Source organism: Phyllopteryx taeniolatus, chromosome 7 (genome assembly GCF_024500385.1).
Source record: "Phyllopteryx taeniolatus isolate TA_2022b chromosome 7, UOR_Ptae_1.2, whole genome shotgun sequence".
NCBI lineage: Eukaryota > Metazoa > Chordata > Actinopteri > Syngnathiformes > Syngnathidae > Phyllopteryx > Phyllopteryx taeniolatus.
The window spans coordinates 11475379-11495579 of record NC_084508.1 but is presented as its reverse complement, the minus strand read 5'-3'; the positions used below and the strand labels follow the sequence as shown (position 1 = coordinate 11495579).

At 41.3% G+C, this 20201-nt stretch overlaps 1 protein-coding gene across 2 annotated transcripts; it reads right to left on the bottom strand.

Annotated features, from left to right (window-relative positions):
- Positions 1-518: 518 nt before the first annotated feature.
- arhgap45b (Rho GTPase activating protein 45b) lies at positions 519-19620 on the bottom strand. 2 transcript variants are annotated; one of them, XM_061779786.1, is made up of 24 exons: positions 19177-19620; positions 17151-17391; positions 15860-16039; positions 14395-14535; positions 13994-14078; positions 12487-12559; positions 12319-12388; positions 11270-11401; positions 9538-9599; positions 9304-9414; positions 9145-9225; positions 8910-9074; positions 7601-7738; positions 7311-7507; positions 7149-7243; positions 5988-6074; positions 5637-5738; positions 4897-5060; positions 4606-4794; positions 3861-3998; positions 2550-2803; positions 2231-2468; positions 1178-1280; positions 519-1100 (listed from the first exon to the last, which is right to left on the bottom strand). In XM_061779786.1, the coding sequence occupies exons 1-24, from the start codon at positions 19441-19443 to the stop codon at positions 745-747; spliced, it is 3669 nt and encodes a 1222-aa protein (XP_061635770.1). In that variant the 5' UTR covers positions 19444-19620; the 3' UTR covers positions 519-744. The 2 variants fall into 2 exon arrangements, with proteins under 2 accessions (XP_061635770.1, XP_061635771.1); XM_061779787.1 differs by lacking the exon at positions 19177-19620 and adding an exon at positions 17586-17752.
- Between the last annotated feature and the right edge of the window lie 581 nt (positions 19621-20201).

Here is a 20201-nt window from a genome sequence, read left to right as displayed (position 1 = left end):
TCATCTGAGCAGGCTTCATCAGTTCACGCAACAAGTAGGGTTTCAAGACATGGTTAGGGTTTAAAAACAGGGTTAGCATTTAAAGACAGGTTCAGGGCTTCAAATTAGGGTTTAAAAACAGGGTTGGGGGCCTTGCATAGGCAATGAATGGCAAACAGCTTTGCCCATAATTGTGATTCCAGTGGAAAGGGTCTATAACTGTAATTGGGTGTGGAATTGTGTTTTAGGTTAGGGTTTCAAAAGAGGGTTAGAGTTTCAAATTAACGTTTAAAGACAGGGTTAGGGTTTCAAATTAGAGGACATGCATAGGCAATGAATGGCAAACAGCTTCGCCCATAATTGTGATTCCAGTACAAAGGGTCTACAACTGTAATTGGGTGTGGAATTGTGTTTTAGGTTAGGGTTTCAAAAGAGGGTTAGTGTTTCAAATTAACGTTTAAAGACAGGGTTAGGGTTTCACTAAGCCACACTAACGCAATAGTAAAATCATAATTACAATAATCAAACGAAAAACAGTATGGTGTTAACTGAGCTTGATGTCTTCTGTCGCAAGTTCATGACTTTATTAAAACAGACAAAAAAAAAACAATGCAACAAAAACGCCTTACAGCAACAAAACATACAAAAGACAGTGCTGAAATAATACCAGCAGCACTTTTAAGGCAATAAAAACAGTGAACTGATGCGTTAGAAAAGCTAAATGCTGCTAAAAGCTGCAAACATTTAAGAGCATTGAAGTGATTGTTAGACAAATTCGGGTTCTCTGGCCCGGTTTCTGCTGAGTGCTACCTTCTTGCCACACAGACGTGCCAGCAGGACTCTTGAACGACCAGACAGCGGTGAGCAATAGTAGTAATTGTTGGACTGGTTGATGTTCAGCTCGGCCAGAGATGCGATCAGACCGCCCTCGGCCCCGCTCGCATCGTCCGGGGGTCCGCTGGGAGGCGGGGACGGGGTTCCGTCCAGCTCCAGACTGTCCTGGTAGCTCAGTGGCTCGTCCTCGTCCTCATCCTCATCCTCAACCTCGGTGCCTCTCGGCTTGGTGCTCTCGTCCTGTTCAGAGTCCGAGTCGGGGAGCTGCTCGCTGGAGCCCATGGATCCTGAGGAAGTACCCACGTGGAGTCAAGCGCGGGACCTCACGCAACATTTTGAAGAATTCGGGAAACCCAAAACTCACCGCAGCCTTCGTCCATTTTGTCAGACTCAGACTTGCTCTTCCTGTGGGGGCCTGTATCCTCCTCACCGTCGGCAGAGCTGCTGGTCACATCCTCGCCAAGGACCTGAACCATCATCACAAATGTTGTGAAAACCTCAACTAAAACTGATATTGTTTTTGTAAAAATACAAAAAAGTCCTCTTTCCCCTAAAAATACTTCTGATACTCTCCATAGTTCAGTAAATTGGAAAAATGATACAAAAATTCACTTGTCCAAATAAAGATCTCCCCTAAAAAACACCTCTCCCCTCCTAATCAACACTTTCTCTGCAGTTCAGCAAATAAGAAAATTTGAACATAATGTAGAAATGCATTTGTACAAAGAAAGGCTCCATTCTAACTAAACATTCCCCAAATAAACTACTACTCCTCTGCATTTCAGGAAATGAGAGTATTGTTAAAAATATAATTTATACAAATGTAGCCCTGTCACCTAACAAGCATCTTACTCTTAGAAAGCACCTGTCCCTCGCAACAGATAAATAAAATACAAATAAATGGAGAATTTTTTAAATATTGTAAAAAAGCATTTCTACAAATAAAAGGCTCTTCCCTGATAAACATTGAGGACACCTGACACTTTCTACAGATCAGTGGATTGGAAAATATAATAGTTAGCGATACACTGTGGCGGTTTGCCATATTGGTGAGTCATCATGTGCGTCAGAAAGAAAGAGGTCGTTGTTCACAATTACCGGTCATTGCCTTAATGAAAATTTCATGTATTAAAAAATGCTAGTGTTATCGGTGAATACTCATACTGGTATTTAAAAAAAGAATTGGAATCGAACATCTCTCGTAAAACTTTGTAAAAAATAAAGGCCACCCATCCAATAAACACTTTCTTTACCCGAAGTAGACTCTTTCCCCGGGTACTCTTTGCAGTCCAGTAATTGAAAAAATCGTTTACCACAATTTGATACATAAAAATGCATTTGTACAAATAAAACCCTCATCCCTAATAGAGACCGTACGCCTAATGAACATAATTAATGATTAGCAGTAGGAGCTCACCGGGTGGGCAGAGGGGGAGGCAGACCGGCAGGTCTTGTGGCTGTGGGAGCTCTTGGACTGGAAGATGGAGCCATAGAAGACGATGAGGGCCTCGACCACGCGGGCCTGGTGAGGGTAGTCCACCAGAGACGAGAGCGATATGGTGGCGCCCGTGGGACGGGGACGCATCAGCGAGGGCCCGAACACGATCCCCAAGTTACTGGCACTCATCTTGTTCTCCTCCTCCAGCTCGGCGATCCTAAGAGAAGCGAGACCGCGCGTCTTAAAAGGAGGGCGCCACAGCGATACGAGACGGAAGCCAACGTGTCCTCTTCCTCACCGACGAAGATGGCGAATCAGGTATCGTAGGGTGGCCATGTTGGCTTTGGGCAACTCCTTCAGAAGTTCCCTCAGTTTGTCTACAAGCACCAGTGCCTCCGGCTCAGTTTCGGGGCCCAGGTCCACCAGCTGAGGCCCCTTGCCCACCGCCAGGTGGCCGCCAACCTCTTCGGGGTCAGCGTCGGCCTGCACGCTCTCCTTGGCCAAACCCACCAAGTTGTTATAAATGTGGAATGGAAGGATGGGCTCTGGCAACTGGATGGCAACCAAACAAGACAAAAAAACCCAATAAAAAACATTTTATTACAAAAATGCTTGACCCCCAATCCTCACCTTACCTCCCTTCTGCAGTTAAATGGAAAAAATGCTAAGTAAAAACATCCTCTGTTATCATAAAACCAAATTTGAACACTTCCCTGAACGAAGCTCAAAAAAAAAGCATTTGTAAAATTAGACACTGCAAGCCCAATGGAACACCATGCTTCCTCTTCAGTATAGTAAATGGAAGAAATTATTAACAAACAAAAAAACCCCCAACAACCATTAGAAAAGAAGATGATGAAAAGAATGATACCATACGGTGGTTTGCGGCACGCCTCCAACTTGGAACATAAATAGTTGAGTTTTCCACACAAACACTGGCTAGTGAGTCCTAACTAAGCCTTGATGCATGAACTGATGAAGCCTGCTCGGATGAGAGGTGAAATGTCTTCTAAGACAACTAGAACAGTCCAGTTGGAATCGATTCAATACCCTGAGAACGTTAATGGTTAATTTAAAAGATTTGTTAGCACAAATAAAAGCCCCCTCCCTAATAAACGCCCAGGGTAGTGAAAGTGTGGCAGTGAGAGTCCCCTCCAGGAACAAAAACCTATAAATGCTGCTAAGTTAGCTTAACGGGTTCATAAAAAATATATTGTATTGTAAAAATAATAAAACCCACTACCCTTAATACATGCCCAGGGGTTTTGAGAGCGTGGCAGTGTATTTACCCGAAGGCAACAAACTACATGGAGCAAATGTATATATGCAACTTAGCAAGTTTATTAAAAAAAACAGCGGGACTCACCCCTATTAAAGACCTTACCCCCCAGAGACATGCCCATTACTATCTGTAGCTCAGTAATAGGAAAAAAACAATTGAAAAAAGACCCATTAATAAATGCCAGGGGGTTTCAAAGTGTGGCACATTGAGCATCCCAAACTGCACATACACTACATCTATATTCATGTAGTTGAAGGTAGCTTAGCAGCTTCCTAATTATTCTTCTGGTTTATTTCTTGAAACTGTAGCATGGGAGATACGACTGACCTGTCGCAGGTAGAGCTTGAGGACGTTGCCGATGTCATGTGGCGAACACTGTGACAGCTCCACCAGCTCCTTGCCGTTCTCAAAGGCCTGACACAGCTTCTCCACGCGCGTCTTCAAGCCGTTCACCCGGTAGATGCCCTGCCAGCCAGCAAACACATTTTAGTCATGTGGCATTTCTCACATAGGGGGACCACTAAGTGCTTCACATAATTAAAATAGTCAAGACGTGAAGTGACAAAAGCATTAATGATCATTTCCAGGTCTGAATGAGGTAAATGAGCCTGGTCGAAAATGACCCAAAGGTTTCTCAAGCTAGGGGATGCACATTTTTAGAACTAGTGCCATTTGCCTCCCTAGGACATAGAATGTAGAAATGCACGCTAAAATTAACTGCAAAATATGAGTGTTAATGCGAAAATGAGTCGGGATTTTGTATTTTTTATTTATCTATTTATTTATTTTAAACAGACAGTGAATCCGAATCGCTACTCATTCGTTCGTAGCGCTACTGTGGGTCAAATGAGGAGTTTCAGTATAAAACAATTAAGTTGCCTGAGCTGGGCCAATAGAAATTTAGAGTAGTTCAATGTGGATTTTTTATTTATTTATTTATTTATTTTTTAGAGATGGTGGAAAAAAAAAACTAGTTTTTATGTTTATTTTAAGAGTGTTACAATAAGCAATTGGCTCCAATTTGGTGGAATGGCCCTTAAACAGGAGGCAAGGAGCTAAAGAGCTCTCTCACCTTCATCTTCAGCGCCCGCAGTTCGATCTCTGAGATGCACTTTGTGACGATGAAGGGGATGCCGTCGCTGGCGCAGCTGGCCACTTGAGAGAACTCCCTGCCGAAGAGCTGCAGACGGCCCCGCAGCTTCTTGTGTCCGCACTGGATGGCCAACGTCTCCAGGCAGCGTTTGTGACAAGCCAGGAAACACTGCGTACACATCGAGGAGGAGACAGTCTGAGGACCACCGTCTTTGTTTGAGGGGGCTTCAAAAAACAAAACAAAACAAAACAAAAAACTGTTTTCTTTCACCTCCTCGCATTCGGCACCCTGGAAGTAGACATAGCTGTCGCACTCGCGGCACTTGGCGGGAGTGCGCAGCTTCCTCATACGGTGCGTCTGGGCGGCTTTGGACAGGCCCACGTTCCGGAAAGGTCTGGTGGAAACCACCACGTCAGGGTCCATGCCGTTCATGTCTGCGGAAGAAGCAAAGACACACAGTCATTGGACTCATACGGGGCAACCTGTATGACAAATATTAACATTTTTCTTCTTTTCCGCACAGAAGACCCTGCCTCTATCTTTCACACAGACCCCAGCAAAGCGGGCGGGATATTGCCACAACTGTATGCACGTTCACAAAAACACACAGCACCACGCAATCAGTTCATTAGATGACATTAACTAGTAGGGTCCTATGTGATGTATAAAATACTTGCCGGACAGGCACAATTGCTTTCGACGCAACAGGGCGGGAGAAGTGAGGGTAAGGTGTTAAAGTAATATAAATGACAGAAAAGTATTTGATATGACTTTTCTGTTTATTGAGCAGCAGTGTGTGGCTCAACTGACTCTGTAGAATATGCTAACATCCAGTCTCAGCTCTGCTGCATCTTTGATACTACCTCTCCCCAAAGGTAGATATTTACAGTGCTGACTTCACTTCCCTTTTTGTGCCATTTATACAAAAGTGACATGGAAAAAGGCATAGAAATGGCAGCTTTTGCAGTGTGTTTGTCACATGACCGCTACGGTGCAAGTAAAAGTCTTACTCGGTGTTTCAAATGAGGCCACATTCCCGTCTTTGTCGTCCGTGTCCTCATTGGACGACACTGTTCCAGTGGATGACGTCCGGGCAATTTTACTGATGTCGGCTAGCAAAATAAAAAGAACCTTAGAGTGTAAAAACATGTTTGCCAAGAGAAAGAAATGCAACTGACAATTTGTGAAATTTTCAGTCAAGGATTTTGTGGAGTTGTATGAGCTGGGTGGATAATGTTGTATGATGTATTTATTTAATTTTTTTCCACTCCCTACTTTGTGCATTCACACGTGTTTTGTTGTGATTTATTACAAGAATGACCAAAAATAAACAATTCATTCAACCATTCAAATAATCTCACTTGTGCTGGCGCTTGGAGACTCCAGGGCGCCGTCGGCTCCCACGCTGTCCTCACTCACTGTGGAGCCCCACGACTTGTGACCCTGCCCTGCAACATCATCAACATATACAGTGGTATCTTGACATACAAGTTTAATTTGTTCTGTGACCACGCTCGTAACTCAAAACACATCTCCCGAATCATCTTTCCCATTTGAAATGAACAGAAATGGCAATCCGTTCCTGTCACTCCGCAAAGAACCAACAACAATTTGGGAATTTCTTTCTTTTATAAAAAAAAATAAAATAAAAATAGGCCCATGCAGCAATGACATATTTAAATAAAATGTAAGGAAATTAAATACTTTTTGCCACATTTTTTTGCTGCAATTCAAGGCACGCCTTGGCCATTCAATGGCAGTATATTGAATATATACATACAGATATACGGTACTCGAAGACAGTCGCAGCTCCTCAGTACGTCAATAATAATAGTCGTTCCTCACAGAGGTAAAAGAATATCTGACTCTGGGTACTATTATATTAGTACGTGTTACTCCACCGTTTGTGTTTGTGTTACCAGATAACTAGCAACCCTTTATTGCTCATTTTATGTCTCAAAAGTGTTCTCAGTCAATTGACTGTCTGTTGTCGTACTAGAGCGGCTCCAACTACCGGAGACAAATTCCTTGTGTGTTTTTTGGACATACTTGGCAAATAAAGATGATTCTGATTCTGAATATCTGTTGCTTATAGTATTGTAACATCACGACACACATGCCATCTGTTAGCACGTCTGTGGTGTTTCCCAATATGCAAGGATTTCTAGCATACTGTATAACAAAGTTACGTGGTTGTTTTCAATACATAATGTGCAATTCTCCTTGTTTTTATGTCCAGTTTGACAGTAAACTTAGATTGGGAGTGGTAATATATACCTTGAAGCCTCTTTTTTTGTAGAAGAAGAAGAAGAAGAAGAATTTTCTCTATCTGCTCCTTGTTGTGAAGTGAGTAGAGTTCACTGCCACCATACTGCGCTTGTATCTTAATTTCTTGCTCCAAAGTCAAAGCAAAAGAAATGGCCGAAAGGAGGCTCGGCTCGTATCCTATCTCATATCTCAAGGCACAACTATATAGATAAAATTGACTTAAAAACGGGACGTGTTCAAGTGGCATCACTCACTGGGATGGTGGTCCGTGTCCACAGCCGCGGCGGTGCTGTCCGCCTGGCTCATCTGCTCTGTGTTGAGGCTGTCGTTCCTTGGTCTGTAGCCTTGGCTATATTCATTTAACAATATACATTAAAAAATGAAACCTCACCATGAGAGCAAGCATCCTTCCTTACTGCGAGGTTGCGCCGGAGGGGGTATAGGGCTCGAACGCGTAGCAGACGGCGGGCTGGTCGGGCAGCTGCAGATCTCGCACGTAGGCGGCGTACTGCTGGCCCGGGTCGTATAGCTTGCTGCTCTCGCACAAGGTCTGGTAGCAAACGGGCAGTGCCACCGTCTGCATGTGCATTAGCTGGTAGTACGAGATGGTGGCCTGGCAGTCGCATTGAGACGACACGTGAGGAAAACCTCGGTGGAAATATGTTAAAGATATTACGCGTGTGTGTGTGTGTGTTTTAAATCAGACCGAGCGCAATGTTTGGTCGCTCTGTTTGATGAGGTCATGCAGCTGCCTCAGCACGGTGACTTTGGTGTGCTCGAGCTCCATCATCTGAGCCGTGGCGTCGGCGATGCACGTCCTGTAGGTCGCCTCCGCCTCGTCTGCCTACGGTGAAAACATACACCAGTTGCCAGTGATTAAAACACTGTGTTTATAATTTAAGGTTGTCGACACTGGTTACATTAAAACCTAGTAACGGTAATTTGATTTCATACAAAGCGAATGGGGGAGACGTGGACCTTTTCCACTCTTAACTTACATATATCTCTGAACTTTGCAAATTTGTTTCGTGACTATACAGCTTTCTGCTTTTTATACAGAGTTTTTTTTTCTCCTTATAACTGAGCTTTGTAAACTTCATTTTCATAACGTAACTGTTTTCTCTCTACTTTATAGCCTTTTATCTCATAACCGTTCCCATAATATTAAAACTTTTTTGTAATTTTAGGTTTTTATTAACATGCCAACTATTGTTTTAGCATTACAACTTTTCTCTTGGATCACAATTTCTTTCTCAGTACATCACAAACTCTTTTTGCATAATACAACTTTCTCGTGATTACTTTCAGAATTTTTCTCATAACTACATTACACACAAACCACACGAGTTCCCCCCATCGCATGACTTTAACATCATCACTTTTTAAATATTAAAATTACGACTTTTTTCTTGTATGATTACATGTAGCATTCCAACTTTTTTCTTTTAAGACTTTTTATATTAACATTACAACTTTTTAATATTAACAAAACAACGTTTTTTTCTTGTAACATTATGACTTCAAATGAACATTACGACTTTTTTCCTGTAATGTTACAACTTTCTCATTAGTGCCTTTTTGTTTTTAACATTATGACTTTTTTGATAACTTTACAACTTCATTCTGGTACCCTTACAATTTTTTCTTATACCATGACTTTTTTGATAACAGACTTATGTTGTAACACTACAACTTTTTTTCTTATAACATTACAGCTTTTTCATTTAACAGTACCTTTATATTAACCTTATGACTTTTTTGTATTAACATAACCACTTTCTCACCATGACTTTTTTTCCCCCTCATAAATAACTGCAAAAAAATTTATTGACTGGTACTGAAAAACAAAAACATTTTCTTGATACAAGAGGTTGATTTCCTCTAAACTATGAATTTTTGTAACATACTACATACAAATAACATTTTACAAATAGAACTATTTATTTTTTTAGGTCATTACATCCACCCAGAGCACCGACATTTTTTGAACAAACAACATAGGCATTGGCGAGCACCTTGTTGCGAGCCTCCTCCTCCAACCGCTTCTTCTTGTCCACGGATTTGGCGTTGGCTCCCGCTCCCTCCTCCTCGGCTCGGCTGGCGGCTGCTTTGGCCTTGTACTCCTCGCAACGGGCCATGTAGGCATGCTTGGCCTTGCGGAGGTTGGCCTCACAGTCCATCTGGAGGAGAAGCAGCTCCACTCACACTCGAGCCTCAGTCACGTGTGCTCAAATGTGTTAAAAGACATACCAGTTTTCTCTTTGCGCGAATCCAGTGATCCTTTAATTCCTTCCGCCGCTTCTCATGCTCCTGCTTGCGCTGCACCAGCGGCTGCACGCAAAACACACGCATATCTAGACATTTTTTTTTCATGACACAAAAAGTGTTCTCACAACAAATGGTCGCAACCTGGATAAAAGTCTGGTTGTGCAGGGTAGCGTTGGCCTGCTGGAGGCTCACGCTCTGTTCCTGGTCCTGCTCCAGAGCCAGAGAGTATATGGAGAAGAGGGGCATGTGGGGCTGAAGGGAATAATAATACTAGTAGGTCATTGACTGCATAGGAAGATACAAAAAAAAAAAAAAAAAAAAACAAACAAACAAAAAGACATTACATTACATTACATTATCAAAAATGCGGCTCACATGTGTTATGCTGTGTTTGCAGGACTGGTATAATCTTTGAAGACCTTTGGAGAATTCCATCTCTGGTGGAAGACAGACACACACATACATTCTCATGGTTGGGAGGAACCAAGACTGTAGCGGTCCAATCCATTTTTTTCTCTTCAACACGATAATTTTAATTCTTCTAAATGTATGACTATTTGTGACTATTATTCTAAGACTATTGCAACTTTAGAACTTTTTCTCATGACACCGTGGCTTTATTCTTGTAACACAACAAGTCCATGCTTGTAGCATTCCATTGCCAGTCTCATAATTTTTAAATCAAAACACTTTTTCATCATTGAAAAATTGAATGATTTTTTTTCTTGTAACATTATCACTTTATTCTAAATGTACAACTTTTCCCCCCAGGGCTTTACGACTTTTCGTCACAACTTTATTTCCATAACATTAAAACTTTTTAGTCTCATAACATTCCTTCTTGATTCTTGTAACATTATACCTTTTCCTCATGAAACTGACTTCACATACAACTTTACTTAAAGGACCCATATTTTGCCAAACCAACTTGTTCTATTTGGGATGTAATATTGTCTCTATGCTGCCTCAGTAAACATGTGAAATATGAATTAAAATCATCCACCCATTCCTGCGTTCCAGATGCTTTTCTGCCGAGAGGTCTGAAATCTGGTCATTCAAATTTCTCAAGCTTATCTACGTCACTAGCGAAGATCTCCTTTCCTTTCCGCTCTCGAGCCAGTGCTGTCAACAAGTGAGTCTTGTACACGGAGGTAACCAATCAGAGGAAAGGGGGCGGTCTTAGCCAAATATGGGCAAAGCGGATACATAACTGGATCAAACAGAAGTAGCTGTCAGAGGAGCCTTTTCTGAAACTGGTATGACAAAACCAAGGTGTTTTTTTTAAAATGAAATTGACACTTTTATTCTAAGTCCATGTTAGAGAGTCAGACTATAGAGTTCTAAATTGCCAAAATACGGGCCCTTCAAACATTACGACTTTACATATAATGTTACAGCTTTATTTTTGGAACATCCGTCCCCAAACTTGGACTTTTTTATCATAACATTCCAACTGTATTCTTGTCACTTTTTCCTCCTAGTGACTTTTAACACTAGAACGTTTCTTTAACATGACAACTTTTCATAACATAACTTTTTTCCTCACAATTATTTTTCTTGTGTGTATATATATATATATATATATATATATATATATATATATTTTTTTTTTATTAACTTCCTGTAACAATTTTGTTCTCGTAAGGCCACGTTCACATAACATTAAAACTTCTCGTAACATTATAACGGTGTCCTTTTAAATACTTTATTCTTTCAACACTGGTAACACTTTATTCTGGTAAAATTCCAACTTGATAATTGTAGAAGTACATCTTATAAAACAACTTTTTCCTCGTAACTGACTAGCACTACTTTTCTCGTGACATTACTTTTTTCTTGTACCAATTTTTTTTTTCCTGTAGCGGAACTTTGTCATAAAATAAAATTTTTCTCATGACGTTGCAACCTTTTCTTTTAACTTTACATATTCACTGTCATAACATGACTTTCTTACTGAAAACACTTCTTTGTAAAGCAAATTTGTTTGATTCTAGAATTGTGTATGTAGGTTCCGACTGCACATTTGGCAGCAAACTCTAGTTAATAAGGTGAAAGATGTTAGATTTTTATGACTTGCAGATTATGTAGCATAGGAATCATAACATACCCAGTGAGGTTCTCTTCTCCGCGTAACTGATGAGATCCTTCATGTACTTGGAGATAGTTTTGGTGTAGTGCAGAGCAGAGTCCACGCCGCCCTCGCTGCGCTGCAGAATCACGTCCACTCCCTCGACGTTGCCTGCAGATCGGAAACATGACCACTTGTGCATTGATAAGTGTGCAAAAACAGATCACACAAACAAACAGTATTCTTGTAGTGTTGGAAAATAGTTATTTCTGTTTAAATACAATCGAAGGTAAAAGTAAAACAACCTAAATATCAAACAATTTGTAGTTCAACCTAAATTTTCTAGAAAAATATGCTTCAATATGACAACTTTTTGTCATCGTAATACTACTACCAGAGGTGGGTAGTAATGCTCTATTTTTACTCAATTGCATATACTTTGCTTTCATTTATTGTTATTTCATGACGATTTATTTTTGTTTTAAAGTTCTATTGTTAGGCAATATCCCAATTTGCACATTATGATGACTATTATTTTTGTGTATTTGACAAAATAAGTATTTTTCCTTGAATACCTAAGTAATTATTCAGGACTACTTTTTACTTTTACTTGTCGTTATGTTAAAGTAACAGTAGTCTTAAGTACGTTCAAGTAACAAGTTTTTTTTTCCTCGTAACAAGAACATGACTAATCTCGTAACCTTGCAACTTTTTTCTTTGAACACTATGACTGTGGAACCCTATTTTGTGCATTTTTTTATAGCAGTTTTTTTTTGTTTAACTTTACAACTGTAAAATCACTCACAACTCACATCACTCACTCACAAAATCATTCACGACTCAAGCTCGAGCCCAATTTTATTCTCGTAGCAACTTTTTTTGTAACTTTGCACCTTTTTTCTTTGAAACTTAACTTTCTCTCTCAAAAATGGACATTATTTTCCTTGTAACTTAGCAACTTGGACGTTTTTTCAGGAGACAAAAATGTTGTCTTTGCGTTTTTCTTGTCATCTTAGGAAATGCCATTCATGAAAAAGTAAATACAGTAAAAAAAAGCTCAAGGGAAAATGTGGGGTGAGGCTGCCTACCCATATTGTCCGAGTTGCTCCCGAGATGACCGCCGTCCTGGCCTGCAGCGCTATACAAGTTGTCCATGGACTGCACAGAACAAATGACGCACATTTAAAAAGGACCAACTGTTGGACATGATTATTCGAAAGTGGCGATAAATGGAGGAGAACGAGTCAGTCACTCACCCGGCTCTTCTCAGTGGGCAGCAGTGACAGCAGTGTGCTACTGTCCACCTCGCCCATCAGCAGCTCAGACACACTGGACACAAGCACAAGGTACACCTTTACCTTTGGCCACATTGTACATGTGCTATGTTCTTGAAACATTATGACTTTTTTCCCCCCTCCATAATATTACAAACATCTCCTCATTACATTTACATTTTTTTCTTGTAAAAAAAACCAACTTAATTTTCATAAATAATGGCACAACTTTATCATGAATAATGAGACATTAACATTATCTTTATAATTTGTAATAACTTATTCTATTTACAACTAACATCACATTTTTTTTCATAAAACTAAAAAAAAAGTTCCTTTTCATAACCTAGCAAAGCTTTTCCTGGTAATGTTATTCTCGTAATGTCTCTTTTCCCCTTGTCACATTTAAGATTTTTTTTCAGTCATTCCTTATTCTCCTAACATTTTTCCAGTAAGAACTCTCGTAAAGCTAAAATTTTCATAACCTTGCAATGTTTTTCAAATAACTTTATTCTCGTAATATGAAGTTTTACCCTTGTAAAATTGCATTATGTAACTTTTGACCTTTTCTGGCAAGTTTACAAATGATTCTTATAACTTTTTTTTTCTTATAACACAGTCAACTGACTTATTGCACACTTTTTTTTCCTCATTAAAAACTTGGTCATGTAACTTGTGTTTACAACCTTTCTTGAAAATGTTAAAACTATTTTCTGGTCACTGTACAAACTTCATTCTTGTAACATTCAACAGACTTTCTTCCTCATGACATCTTATTACAGTACTTTACAAATGTTCTGTCTTAACGGTAAACATTTTTGGTAAACAATTGAAACTATTACATTTCTATATTTTTAATGATCATACAATTTGTCAGGTGTATGCAGACAGCCCATTTAGTAGCAAATTCAATTTAACATGTTTTACTGTAGTCAGACATGACTAGATTTATATTGCAGCTTAGACAGAGATGTGTCCTCGTTTGCCATCATCAGATTTTTTTTTTTTTAAAGAGGGTAAATTTCATGCTACTGTGGCCGGAGAGGAGCGCAACTGAGTGGATGAGGAAACGGAGGAGTCAGACATTTCAACTGCGTGATCGCTCACTTCCTCTTGCGGCTCTCCTGACAGTTAAAACAGACATGTGACTGCCTCAAACGCAAACAAAAACTCTACTATACCATTGTGACTTTTTTTTTTTTTTTAATTGTTAAATTAAGATGAATAAATTTTTTTTTTTAAATTACAGAATTGCTGCCCTATGTGATCACTTACACTCTAATAATCCAAATGTGATCTGAGTGATCATCGCCAGGCATTTTGTGTCATGACGTACAAGAAAACCACTTCCTGTTTTCGTGCTCTCGGTCTCATGCAAATGTGTCACCATTTACACCCTTCTCACACACACACACACACAAACGCACACACAGACACAGTTTCTAACACTTACGTAACTTATGTTTTAAGCAATAGTGCGGCCACTCACTTGCTGCTGAAGGCCACTGCGATGGTCTCAATGGCTTTCTCAAAGTCCTTTTTGTCCAAGTCGTTGCACGCCTCATAATGGAAACCTACAAAAGTGTTTATTCATAGATTGTATTACTGCATCTTGCTATAAAAAAAACAAAAACAAAAAAAGCAATATACTACCATCATCTTTAGTGAGACGTCAAAAGTAACCCCTTAGTAGATCGGATCTAAATTTCTGTCAGCAATAAAACTGAATGCTTGATATTAGACTACCATACTGTACCCAGCAGTTTGTGATACATTAGGCAACCATGTTTTCCTGCTTTGCTTTATTCTTAAACATATACAAATTATATCGGTTGGAAACAGGAGTTGAGAACATTCAGAGAGACAAGTCACCCATCCCGTCTGACTGACCTTTGACTTTGGATATCAGTTTCCCGGCAGCGGTGAGGATCTCCACCGTGTTGAGGAAGGGGTACGTGTTGATGACCTGCCGCAACACGCGCAGAACCTCCCCCAAGCACTCGTGGGCTACGGGCCGCTGATTCTCCGTACCTGCGCATAAACAAAGTCAGTTGTTCAGCAGTTCAAATGCCAAGTGGAAAAGACCAACTTGAATAGCTTGAAAAAGGACATTTTTGGCATTTTCAACCAAAATTGGATCACACAAACCAGATAAAAGGACCTCAAACATGATCAAAATTAAATAGTAAAACTGTGATGAAAGGGGACCTTTAATATTTTACATTTATTTAATGGAATACTTTTGTGTCAGTTAATGAGATACGTGTGCCATTTATTTTGATGATGGCAACAATTTCCTCTTCGTTTTGAACACAGACAACAATAGTTTGATGGCATCAGATGTCACAATAGCATCCCTGGTGACGTCTATTCGAGTTGTCTGTGATGATACGAACACAGTTACCTCAACATTGTGCCACACAGGAAGGGGACTTCCCCCCCCCCCCCTCAAGAAATGCTGCCTTGCAGACTTTTCTAAAGTTGCTTTATGTAAAGAAACATCCCTACACCGTGATGGCAAGCAGGCAAAGCCATCCTATCGGAGAATCAGAATCAGAATCATCTTTATTTGCCAAGTATGTCCAAAACACACAAGGAATTTGTCTCCGGTAGTTGGAGCCGCTCTAGTACAACAGACAGTCAATTTACAGAACACTTTTGGGAGTGCGGGCGGGCGTGTGAGGCTGCACTGTCAAGACACTATCCACTGTAGCTTCCTGTTTGGAAGAACTCAAGAACATGAAAGTCACGGTAACACACAAACACAAGTGCACACATGTGTTGCAGGTGGCTTTTGGTAAGATTGCTCGACCATTTTGAGTCTCGTTGTGAAATGTGCGCGTTCATTTTGGAGGGCGCTCAAAGCAATAAGACATGGAAAAAGCAGTTCACAAGATGATGAGATTCTAACCTCCCTTTAAAAACATTCATCCATCCATTTTTTAAAGCACTTGTCCTCATGACGAGCTGGAGCCTATCCCAGCTGACTTTGGGCGAGAGGTGGGGTACCCTGGACTGGTCACCTCACACACCCCCCCCCCTCCCCACTACCCCAAAAAAATGCAGGGCACATATAGACAAGCATTCATTCACTATACACTTATGGACAATTAAGATAATTCAACAAAATTCTATCTAAATGTGATCTCTAACTTGCACTTCATGATTTCTTTTCTTTAAATCAACTGCTATTCTAGTTGCGTCCCTTCCAGAAATGTCATCTGGCTTCTGATTGGCTAAAATGTCTACATAGTGTAAAAAGGTTGTCACTCCACCTGTCGTTTTGGTGCTTTTACACTGTTCTTACTCAATATAAAAACAAAACCAGGTAGTGCTCTTTAAAAACTTCAACTACCTTCAGCCAGCACCACCACGTCCTTCAGCTTCTCCACAGCCTCAGCGAAGCGCGCCACGTCCCTGAGCAGGGCCGGGATGTCCTCCACCTCGATGGCGGCGCCCTCGGATGACGGTGTCGTCGCTGTCATGGCCCCTTTGGCCTGGCCTTTGGTGAACACCCACGACTGGAGTGTCAAACCTGAGGGGACACAAATACGTTAAGACAGTGAGAGGCCGTGCATTTGACACCTAGGCATTCAGTGAGGATTTACCAGACTTAATCCACCTCCTAACTCATTCACTGCCGTGGACTTTCATAGTCCTCAAATCCAATTGTGTACTGCGATCAATGACTATGCAGAGCTGCCAACCTGTAGAAATTCACTTCCAGAGCAATTTGTCTGAATTTCCATACTTTTTAAATAATGTCAAGAACAGGTACTGCAGTATATTACTTAATAGGATAAAAATAATTCTGCATAGTATTCAATTGTACAATAATCATTACACTACATCATAATCATTAATAATGTATGGCTTCAATATTTGTTTTTTTTAATGTATTTATTGCAATAACCTTGCAGCCTGAACCAAAGTATAAAAGATTTTAATGGCCCATTTCCAAAAATATCTGTCTCTACTCTCAATGGTCAAGTAGCTGTTCTTAATTTTCTATCTGTATGAGTAAATGTTATAAATTCATTATTTTTCGTACACGTCAAGATGGAAGCTAATAATGGTTGTATAAGAGCAACTGCTTGCTGATGTGATAAGCTGCAATTTACATATTGCTGACGTCGGCCGGAATCCTCGTACCTCCAAAACTATGAAAACCAAAAAAAGGGCATGTATGTTGAGCCATTAACATTGCATCGTCAAAGACAGCAAGCCATTTTCAAATCTTGAAAAAATACGTAATTGACCAAATTTGTTTCAGCACAGTGCCAGGGATATGACCCGATTAGTCGACTAATTGCAAATATAATTGGTGACAAGTCAACTCTGAAAATAATCATCCGTGGCATCCCTAGCTGTGATCGCAACCAGATCCACTGGTTAGGAGACTCCAGACTTATTTCTTCTATAACAGTTTCATACAACAAAAAGCCCGTATGAATGGATGCTTTATGGTTTTCTTTTGTGACAGTCACCTCTTGGAAAATTTATTTCAGCCCTCTGTATGTTCCACATGTATTGAGGACCGACTAAAATGCTACCATAGAATAATACCATACCATGATAGTGTTTCAGCCAGCAGAGTGGGCTTTCTAGTGTTGTGGTCCAACTACAGGTTTCCCGTATCGTCTCACCTGCGGCGCTGGCGTGGCGGCTCAGGGTGGTCGGCCGCCTCAGAGTGGCGGCGGGAGTCGGGGCGCCCGCCGCCAGCTTGTCGAGCTGGGGGCTCGGGGTTCCCGGGCAGGATAACGAGGGGTCCTGTTGCCCGGCGGAGGACGGGCTGAGCATGAACGAGGACGAGGAGGAATAGGTGGGCGAAGAGGAGAGTGTGACGTCACCGCCATCCTTCCGAGGCTGCTCCTGGAGGATGGACAGCTGGCAGGGACACAGAGGAGAGAAACGCTCAAAATGGCTCCTCTTTTTGACACCATGTTGACAAGAGAGACTTTCACAAGATCCTGCACGGCAACACTTCCCGATTGTGAGGGTGCGGCAGCGATGTGAAGAAATATAATACAAGAGCAATGTTATTCTAGAAGCATCTAAATAGGATGTATTTATATAATTACCTGTTTGAGCCACACAGCCAGTTGCCTTGTGACCTTACCGTCCCCCTTTTTGGCCCTTAGACTGATGGAATAAGGCTTGTAGCTGTGTTTGTACCCTCGCTTCATCATGGCCATACAATCTCAAAGCAATGGCCACATCCCCTTTATCATACAAACACTACACTACAGCCTGACTTGCAACACACTAATTCACAACACATCATCACTGGCCTCCTCTTGTACGGAACGTTATCTGACACCACACACACTCACCAGAAGTGACAGTTTGCTTAGCGCGTGCATCCCGGAAGGGATGTGTTCACACATGGCACGTGCCACAAAATGGCACGCGCACCCCTAAAGCTTTTATGCTCATTCAATTATACAAAAACTTGGATGTGACAGATTCCCATATAGAATAACTGGTACTCTGCGTTCACTTTGTAATAGCAAATTAAAATGACTATTTATGGAAAGTCCACTTGGACAAACCTGTCCTCATAGGTTTTTTTGTATCGCTGTGATTTTATTGATCACTGCAAACACACACACACGTTACGATAGGTTACATCAAATTAAAATAGTAAAGTCTCGCAGGCCACATCAAGTTAAAGGTCAAAACAAGCCACTTGCAAAAATAGGCCTGGTTCACCATGTCAGATGCCGTTTGAAAAACCTATAATTAAATATATTGTTGTATCGAGGAAGTTGACGCTGGAATGCCCAGCATGCCGAGCGGCTTTGTGTAAATAGGTGACCCATTGATTGACTTTATTGTTGATGTTGGATGTAGTAGCAGACATTACGTGTGTTCATCCACGCCGTTGATTATATTATTGTTCACTAACTGTTGGTTTGTCTATTTAAGCGCCGTAAGTGAGTTTCGTCTTAAAGATCTGCCTCGTAGTCACTCACATGTGCAGTCTAGTGGGTAATGCATGTCATTACCCATTGAAGTAAAGAATATCATCATGAAAGCCACAGTGCATCTAAGTTGTGTGCATGACACATGTCAGAGTTCACAAAAAAAAAAAAACGTTAAAACTGACAAAGTGGCTAGTGGGAGAGGCAATAATACGAGCTACGGCTGACATTTGGCTATGTTGGCCGGTGTTCGCGTAAAGCCCTGACTGTCACAGTCCAAACACTGACTGACACATGCACCCTCGACAAAGACACTATAAGTTATAGAGCCACGCATACTGTAAAATGGCCGACATACACAACTGGGTGCATTCACTCATACACTAACAGTAAACACAGAGGAAGTAATGATTACACACACACACACAATCTGCTACACACACTCTCACTCCAACATGCACATACACTGAAATAGACACATAGTAACAAAACACACAACTACAAACAAACACACAGACTAACGCAACAGATTTAAAAAATTACTAACACTAACACACACAGACACAAACTAACAACGCCAATGCACCACACACGCTGCCAAAAATCTCCCTCACACACACGCGCACGCGCGCGCGCGCGCGCGCACACACACACACACACACACACACACACACACACTCAGTAGGGAAGTTTCTCAATGAAAAAGTCCCATAAATTAAACAACAACAACAACAAGCGTCTCCCTCACCGTGTTGGGTGGTCCGGGGCTTCCGCTTCGACTCTTCTTGGACATGGACGGCGTCTTGATAAGTTCTCGCTTCTTGCGTGCGAACATCTTGAGGGTGCCTCGGCCTTCCATGCCGGCCTCCTTGAGTTTGACGTACAGACCCCCCACCCACCCCCCCACTCGCCACTTGGGTGCTGCGCCGCCGCTCTCGCCGCTCAGTGGGGAGGCGTCGCGGGCATCCGTCCGGCTCCACGCAGGGTGTCTGTGCTTCCTCGCGCCGTCGCACATTGACGACCAGCTTCTTCCGCGCCGCCTGCTTCTTCCTCAACGGGGGATGTGGGCGGGGGGGCGGGGGGGGGTGCCCGGAAAGGTGCTACTTTATCAGACAACATTCAATGAGTGTCTCTATGTGAACGTTCTCATTTTTCTCCCCGGGACAACAAAGCACAACGAGTGAGTGTCCGCCTTGAAAGTGACAGCTCGACTAACAAATCAATTAGGGTTCAAAGCGCACGTGCGCGCCCACGTCAAGTCATTTTGGGGTATCCTTCCGCCGCCTGGTCTAACTTGCCACCTGCAACAGGACGTAAGTTAGACCCCTGTTTTAAAAAAATATTACTGTAGCCATAAATCCATGATAGACTTATGAAATATAGTATGTATTTTTTATGAGGGATGAACAGATTATTATATTTTATGTTATACAATCTAAAGGCGGCCATCGTAATAGCTAACAACTAACCTTTATGATACTAACGACGAAGGTATTGTCACGTTATAGGTCCCACTTTTGTATTTTTTAAAACGTTTATTACTACACTATTTTTATTTTATATTTGTTATACTTAGTTTTTTTTTTAAATATATCTCTTGAGTGATTGGCTGATTTAAGTCACATGGTTGTAGTCAGGCGTGAGCAAACTGGGTTCCACCCTGGGGGTCCGCTAGCCGTAGCTTGGGGTGAGAACAATTATTTGCAAATAAATGTATTATTTTAACTAGTGCTTACCTCCATCATAATTAATACAAAACAATAATTTTGCTTT

Bases quoted from the DNA above. Each gene is read 5' to 3' on its own strand.
- arhgap45b (XM_061779786.1), bottom strand. From the start codon at position 19,443: ATGTGCGACGGCGCGAGGAAGCACAGACACCCTGCGTGGAGCCGGACG. The intron at 7,739-8,909 runs GTGCTCGCCAAT...TTTTCACCGTAG, and splicing joins AGGAGGAGGCTCGCAACAAG to GCAGACGAGGCGGAGGCGAC. The intron at 5,739-5,987 runs GTGAGATTATTT...TTATTTTGCTAG, and splicing joins GTCTCCAAGCGCCAGCACAA to CCGACATCAGTAAAATTGCC.